Source organism: Cajanus cajan, chromosome 6 (genome assembly GCF_000230855.2).
Source record: "Cajanus cajan strain Asha chromosome 6, NIPB_CcT2T_4, whole genome shotgun sequence".
In the NCBI taxonomy this organism is placed as follows: Eukaryota; Viridiplantae; Streptophyta; class Magnoliopsida; order Fabales; family Fabaceae; genus Cajanus; species Cajanus cajan.
In genome coordinates this window covers 60,630,215-60,638,532 of record NC_138522.1, presented here as the reverse complement: position 1 = coordinate 60,638,532, position 8,318 = coordinate 60,630,215, and the positions used below count along the sequence as shown (strand labels likewise).

The window sequence follows — 8,318 nt, the reverse complement described above, 5'->3', positions numbered from 1 at the left end:
ACAAACTCATTCACACTTTCCATGTGAGTCACAATCTATGACAAGTCTTTTGTTACTATTGACCTTGAGGGCAAGGTCAATTCCGAACATGCAAGTATAATAATAAGAAATACTAGAAAAGATCGTGGAAAAAGGGCAATCTAAACCTTCCACGTGTAAAGTTTCTCATTTTTAAATAAAAAACAACATAACTTTAACTTGAATTAGACTCGCTCAATCTTGAGCATGGTTGTTTAACCATTTGAGATGATGAATTGGACGTTTGGGCCTTGTAGTAGTTTGGCCTGCATTTGAGTCATCCAACTATGTAACAATTGTCAACTAATTTTAATATAAATATTAATTTAATTTAATATTTGTGAAGGCTTAATACGTTGGAGGATTATTCGATTAAGCATTTCTCCACCAACAAAGATGTCCAACATTTACTTATGTTATATGGTTGTAAGAGTTTAAAGTGAGGTGGTAAAAGTAGCGTCTATCTATACACTGTATTCTATAAAGTAAAAAAATAACAATATATTATAAAAAAAACAAATATTTATCTTAGAATCAATTATACTACTTCAAGTTTAATTTTTTAACCTGAAATATCTTAAGTAAATGTTTGAAGGCATTGTGCAATCAATTGTTTTCTAAAAAAATAAATAAATGAAATTAGCTTGTACAATCATGTTCACATTGAAGCACTTTAAAATATGTCAAACATAAGCAATTACAGCCACATATTTGAAGTTTTCTTTATAATATTGTATTATATATTTAGTATTTTTAAATATATTTATATTAATAATATTACTGTATAGTGCCAAAAAAATTGTTGACACTAATAATTTATTATTTGTATTTTCTTAACTAAAGATTGAAATTTGTAGCTCATCTTAAATATAAGTCAGCATTCAAAATACTATACAGTAATATTATTACTGTATACTAATAATCGATTCTATGGGAGATTGGGAGACGAGAAGTATACTAGCAGCAGCTTTTTGGGCTCTGTTCTCCAATGTCAGCCCGCGGTTAATCCAATCTAAGGGAATGGGTTGGGCCTCTCTCACTGACCCATTTTTTATGCTTCTTCAAAGTGATTTTGGGATGGCCATTGAACAGTTCCAGCAATAGAAACAACACAACATATTTTGGCTGTTTTCCTCTCCCTCTTTTGATTGAAGACAAATCCAGATTGCATAAGCTAATATTATTAAATCATTCAACTGGTTAGGAGATTATTTTTCTTCATTAACATGATTCGTTTAGTATTTTAAAATTAATAATTAAAAACTAATTTATCCTCGTAAAATATAACTTTATTAGTTAAATATTATTTTAAACAAACAAGAATCAAACTTATAAATATATTCTTTATAAATACAAATGTAAAAAAAATATTGCATATTTTTATGGATTTTTTTAAAAAATAAAAAATTACATAATAGTAGATAGTTAATTGAAAGTATAAAAAGCTATGAAGTGAAATTTGTAATTTTTTTTAAAAAAAACTGCGATTTATATATATAAAAAAACAGTTACAAAAATAAAATTGAATAAAAATTATGTATAAATGTATAATTTTCTTTAATATAATTATAGATATTTCACAACTTCTTCAAATGGTAAGGTAATTACCAAAAGCGAGATTAAATTAAATTATCATGTAGACTTATAAATGACATAAAACTAAATTATATAGAAGCAAATATATCCACATAAAAAGAAACACAAAAGACGGTCACTTAAATTAATATTTCTTTTATTAATTATATAGATTTACAACAGAGAAAAATAAAATAAAATTTTTCATAATTTTTTTTAAAAAAATTAATATGAAAGAATTTCTAATATGAGTAAACTTATCTAATAAATAAGTTTGAATAAACCTTTTGAAAATATTTTTAAGAGATGAAAATAAGATAAATTTATCTACAAGTCAAAATTAGCTTATATATAAAATTTAATTTTCTTCTTTACTTCGATAATGTTATAAAATCATTATATAGTACTTAGAAGAAGAAAAGAAGTGAAAATTAAAAGACATGAAGGTTGTATTGTACGAAAAAGAAATCAACATCAGGTGATAAATGGCACACGTGTGGTGTAATAAAAGCGTTTGAATAGAGTTTTGGACGGGGATAGGTGGCAGAACACGTGTGGGACCTGAGATTCAGACAAGACTGACAGAGAGAGGGATGGGGCCATACGCACACGAGGGTTCCTGTTAGTTGGCACACCCTAAGCCCATTGGGTTTGGGCCTCCATCTCCTAATTGCATGTCGTTTTCTCTCCTTTTTGTTGTTTGCACTCTCTTATCCATGCATGCATCGCCATTCTAGTACTGCATTTATGACATGCCCAACCCTCTCTTCAATTTCCTAGGGCCAGATTAACCTCTCTATAAAATACAATTATATTCATAATTCAAATTAAATGCAATATGCTAGTTCAATAATTCATCTTGTATGGAGAAGCCCCATATATAGCTGATGCAGATTAATTAATTCATTCTTAGAGGTCTCACTCATGTCTCATTCTGGTCCAAATGTTTTCAAAATTGCAATGGTCTCTCCTCATTTCAATTTTCATATGATCTGATCATTGGTTAAAATTGATTTCAAACTTTTGCCTACTTCATATTAGACACACATAAAAAACCTCAGTGATTTAGTGTAATATCAGAAAAAATATTTTTTTAATTTCTTTTTTTCCCCGACTTGATAAGTTGATTTGTCTAAGGATTTATTATTAGTATACATATATACGAGTTTCTATTAACTTGGAGTTACATGTTAACTGTTAAACCATGCTGTCCGATGATTTTAGGCAAATCCAATCTTTTCATTATTTGTCTTTTTCAATGAAAAAGTTCTTTTCTTACTTTTTAAAGTTTTTTTTTTTTTTTTTTTGAAATGGAAAAGAAAGTTGGGAGAAAAAAAGACAAACAAGAAAGGAGCGAAAAAACCATTTCATTGATGAGCATCATGTTCGCCCCCAAAAACTTCATTCGGTCCCCACTGTGAATCATTTCAGATCTACCATCCTGAAAGCGAGAATTCTAAAAACAAGATCAAACACATAACATCTTTGCTTTATTGAACAAATATAGATTGATTAAAATGTTCTTATACATGAAGATCATTCTGCAGCAAGGTCTGCTCTGGTTCCAATATTTAATTTAATTTACACACATACATACTAGGAACTATAATTTTTTTATGTGTATAATGATAGACAACAATATTTAAACCTACACTTTTGATAAACTATTTAAATCCTCTCATCTCCAAGCTGAATTTATATACTTGAAGTCTAGAACTAATTTTAAATATCTTATCACTATTTTTAGTATTTTAGAAGGTAAAATGATGCCTTAGCTAAACACCTTTACTTCCTTTCTTATCATATTTATAGCCTTTTCTATTTCTTATTTCTCTACCGTTAATTGAGGCATATATAAGCTTAAAGGGTGTCAAATGATTATATTTGAGCATGAAATGATCATTATTTCTTTTTCTAAGTGGTTCAAAAGTTTTAATAGTAATAAAGCAATACTAATTACAGAATATTGAAATATTCAATCGAGAGTAAAAACGAAATGCGATCTTAGATAAGATTTATTTGCTGTTTCATATATATATATAGCGAAATGCTAGCTCCCAAAGTCATTATCATTATCTCGGAAACAACTTTGCCTAATTATCATCTAAAAATAAATTTATTTACGTGAATAATTTTGAAGATACACATAAACTCGATCGCACTATCACAAGTGTGCCAAAAGCTTTTTAAGTTGTTTATTTGATTGCAATCATGACAGCAGGAATTTATACGCAAATAAAAAATTAAACGCTTTGTAGAAGGTGAAGTGGTATTGTATATGTGAAGTATAGTACTAGTTATGATAATTAATAAGGTTGATTGGTAATTTGGTATTAAAGTAGTATGTAATTAATGTTTGAAGGCATGGTTGAAAACAGTGAAACCTTTTAACCAGAACAGTGGTTGGACCCTCCGTAGGGGACCGCTTTAGATTGCGGCCACGAAAAGTGGACAAAGGATAAGTATATAAAGATTGAAAAAGATTCAATGCCAAACATGACAATAGTTAAGCCTTATCTCTCCCATCTCTTTTTTCTGCATAATCATCGATTACAAAACCAGCATAACTTTCATGAGTTTCACTCACCCACGATGTACTGCTGTTAACTTAATTTATATATGTTACACATCAAAGTTAAAAACTTTAATAAAGTAAAGCATTAGCTGCATAACATATTTTCTTTTTTATTTTGGTAGAAACTACCAAACAATCATACTCAGATAGGTAAAATTATTATAAATAATCAAACTTTTCTTTTAAATATTTAATGCACTTACATAAAACTTAAATTTCATTATTACTACTTAAGTTCAAACACACTTGGACAAATATAATGAGAATTTTTAATTCGTTAAAGATCACATAAAAAAAAATAGAATTATTTCACATTTGATTTAGAAAAAAGATTATGAGAACAAAATTCTGATTTTTTAATTCGTTGAACAAATATTTGCCTTCACCTAGTAAATGGAATTAATAATTGGTGTGTGGAGCCTGGCAAGCAAATTAAAGGCAGGCAGAAGCAAAGCAAACTAGGATGTTCACCACAATTATTCCCATTTTAATGACATCATCCCTGACGTCATCCCCCGACAAGCACCGGATGATCCAACCATCCGAATCTATTCCACGTGGAATCATATCCACCGCCCGATCCCCCTCCAACACACCACACTCTCCACATATATCACCAAAACCTTATTCCAAACACACACCTCGTTCTCCACACATCTCAAGCCTAAACACCTTTCTGAACTCAAATCAGAAAAACCAATCAAGAAAACACGAACATAACATATAACAACATACATAACACATACACACCCGACTCCTGACATCAACTGACTCTGAACCTCGGCGAGTTAATGACGGAGGCAGAGCGAGACAAGTACAGCATGATCAACTTTGAAGAGACCGAGTTGCGACTCGGCCTGCCACTCAGTGGAGGCGAGGCCGAGTCCACGCTCAAAAACACTTGCGCTGTCTTTAACGGGAAGAGGGTCTTTTCGGAGACAAGCACCACTACCGTCGATTTGAAGCTTAACCTTTCATCAACCTCCAATACTGTCTCTGCTGACGTGGCCAAAGACAACGCAACTGCGGCTAACTCCACTGCACCACCTCCTTCTCCAGCTCGTGCCAACGACCCAGCAAAGCCACCCGCAAAGTTAGTTTTTCCTCCTTCATGCTTTTATTACTTCCTAGTTCCTATACATGTTTCTCTATGCTTTTAATATTCCATGATTATGTTTAATGCATCCATGCTACCTGATAATTAGTTATCGCGCCAAACTGTCTGATCATGTGCTAGTTTTATGATCCATGTAAAATAGCCAAATAAATGTAGTTTTTGATCTCTGCCTCTCAACGTTGTAATTAACTTGTAATTAATACTCACAAGAATTGAGATAGAAAAGAATAAAGGGTCATGTCCCGGCCAGTTTCAATCATGAGATCTTAGTTTAGAAGGTAATTAATCTTTGACCAAAGGAAAATTAAGGGTCCTCGATCCCTTTGAATTTATGATACCAATAGGGTACTTTCAAGTTTGCTGGCTAGTAGTTAAATAATGAAAAAAATTAAGGGTAAGAAGTTGATATATATATTCCAAATAGGCATTCTAAATGATGTATTATGAACTGCAAACGCTTCTAATTGATTTGTGAATTGGAGTAACGGCTAAAAGTAAAAAAGAGAATTAATTCGGAATTGAAGGAGAAAAGGAAAGTGTCGTGGAGATTTTAAGCAAGAAAAAGTAAGGAGTGATGGAGGATGAGTATTGAGATAAACAAGTTTGGTTTTGCGGATGGCATGCTTCGTTGTCGGGTAGACAGTGGAAAAGGACAAGACACATGGAATCTTACTTTTTCTCAACCACCCAACAATTCCTCACACTCAAACCAAAAAGGAAAAGGATAGTCCACGCCCCTGTCCCATCACTCCAACATTATTATTATTATACTAATTATACCAATTCAAAAACAATCAATACATAATCTTTTTTATTATTAACTTATAAACCAGACCCAGACGCCTCGTAACAATTATTTCCGTGCCTTGACCGTGTAATTAATGAGTTAATTAAGTTTCAGGGCACAAGTGGTGGGTTGGCCACCAGTGAGGTCATTCAGAAAGAACATTGTGAGTAACGTTCAAAGGAGTAACAAGAAGGAGGAGGGTGAAAAAGGGGCGAGCACAAGTGGCAGCAACAACGGTGCAGCTTTCGTGAAAGTGAGCATGGATGGTGCTCCCTATCTACGCAAGGTGGATTTGAAGATGTACAAGAGCTACCAAGAGCTCTCGGATGCACTGGCTAAAATGTTCAGTTCCTTCACCACCATTGACAAATGTGGATCCCAAGGCATGAAGGACTTCATGAATGAGACCAAATTGATTGATCTTCTCAACGGCTCTGATTATGTCCCAACTTATGAAGACAAAGACGGAGACTGGATGCTCGTCGGTGACGTACCCTGGGAGTCAGTCTTCATCATTAATTTCATATTCTAATTTCTATCACATATATATATTTTAATTAATCATTAATATTAATTACTAACTACGATACATATATATATATGATTTTAATTTCACAGAATGTTCGTCGAATCATGCAAGCGCCTGCGCATAATGAAAGGATCTGAGGCTATCGGGCTAGGTTAGCCATCTAAATTATGCTACCTTCAAATTTTAACCACAAAACATCTTATCTTAATTTTAATTAATGTGTATTGACCCTGAGCTTGTTATTATTATTATTATTATTTTTTATTTACAGCACCAAGAGCCGTGGAAAAGTGCAAGAGCAGAAGTTGAAGTTAATTAAATTTGGAGTTTGTACATTCCATGTTAGACAACAATGAATATGCTCTTGGGCGTCCATGGGAAGCATTAATGCTATTTTCTCCAGCAAGGGGTTGTCTAAGTCTAGTATAGGAGCCGAGTTAATTATATAATGTGTCGGTACCATTTTTTAAAAATAATTTTCTTGTATATCCTATGTTATATGTATATGAGAAAATAGTTGGACATTAGGGGCAAGAAATAATGGAGTATGTTTATATGAGCCCGTTTTTGTTTCTAAGTACAAAAGTGAAACGGTTGTCTATCGTTGGTGTACGTACGTGCTTGTCTAATAAGAATAATGTCTACGTTGATTGCTGTACGCATACCCTATACGTTAGCATGTATTAATTAATTACGCAACGTGCTATTTTCTGTCACAAACATGAAACATTAATATTATTAGCAAGTAGGATTAGGTTTTGTTTGGCATGCATATGGTTGTGGAAGGAAATACATAGTGATAAGGTGGGCCAGAATGGATCATGTGCTTCGTGCAACAGCCTCTCATTAAGGGCTCCACTAATTTAATTCACATGTTCCCACTTTCTATCCCGTGGCTTTCCTTCCCTGTCTAATATCGCACTGTCTCTTCCATTCAAAGGGCACAACTATTTACTTATGAAATTACATTTGAGGACTATTAATTGTTATATGAAACTTCTTTTAATTCCTAGGTAGCTGGGAGAATTTGAAAATACTTTCAAGCTCTAAACGAGTAAATTCATTTTTCTTCATCATTTTCACAAACATGGCCTAGCTAAAAAATTTCATTTACAAAACTTATTTTAGAAAATTTAAACTCCCTAAGGAACACGTGGTGATGGAGTAATTGTTTAACTATCAAAGGTACAGGGTGGAAAAAGAAATTTCAGGTGAATGCGACGTAAAGTAGAACTCAGGATAAGGATAATGGTCTAACCTTGTAAAACAATGGAAGCATGCATTATAAAGTTAGCTAGATGATTTGGATGGAGTCCAGCTTAGCTAAGTAGGAGTCTCACGCTTTCTTTTTCGCGCATGTACAATAATGGTGTTAACTAGATACTTACTTCACCAACTATTTATTAAATTAAGATGAATAATTTTAAACAAGGATATTTTAATAAAAAATATAAAAATATTTTTAAATAATTCTTATAAAAGATCAAACATCACTTTTGGATTAGGTCAGTTTTTTAAAAGTAAAATAAATTTAGGATAAATTTAATGTTATTAACAAAAGTTAATCAACTTTATCATTGAGTTTGTGAATTATCTAATGTAGAATTTTTCTAACATAACTAAATATTTTGAGTTTAGGTTATGAGTATGCAAATACATTAAATAATTAGAGATAAAGTTTGATCCCTTGTAATGGTTTTATTTGTCTCTAGTAGAA

At 32.0% G+C, this 8,318-nt stretch overlaps 1 protein-coding gene across 2 annotated transcripts; it reads left to right on the top strand.

The window, feature by feature from the left end:
• Positions 1 to 4,787: 4,787 nt before the first annotated feature.
• IAA16 (indoleacetic acid-induced protein 16) lies at positions 4,788 to 7,259 on the top strand. Of its 2 annotated transcripts, none has more exons than XM_020356541.3 (4): positions 4,788 to 5,261; positions 6,181 to 6,573; positions 6,691 to 6,752; positions 6,873 to 7,259. In XM_020356541.3, exons 1-4 carry the CDS (start codon positions 4,960 to 4,962, stop codon positions 6,908 to 6,910), a joined length of 795 nt encoding a protein of 264 aa, XP_020212130.2. In that variant the 5' UTR covers positions 4,788 to 4,959; the 3' UTR covers positions 6,911 to 7,259. The 2 variants fall into 2 exon arrangements, with proteins under 2 accessions (XP_020212130.2, XP_020212131.2); XM_020356542.3 differs by having other exon boundaries at positions 4,791 to 5,261; positions 6,187 to 6,573.
• The last annotated feature ends 1,059 nt before the right edge of the window (positions 7,260 to 8,318 follow it).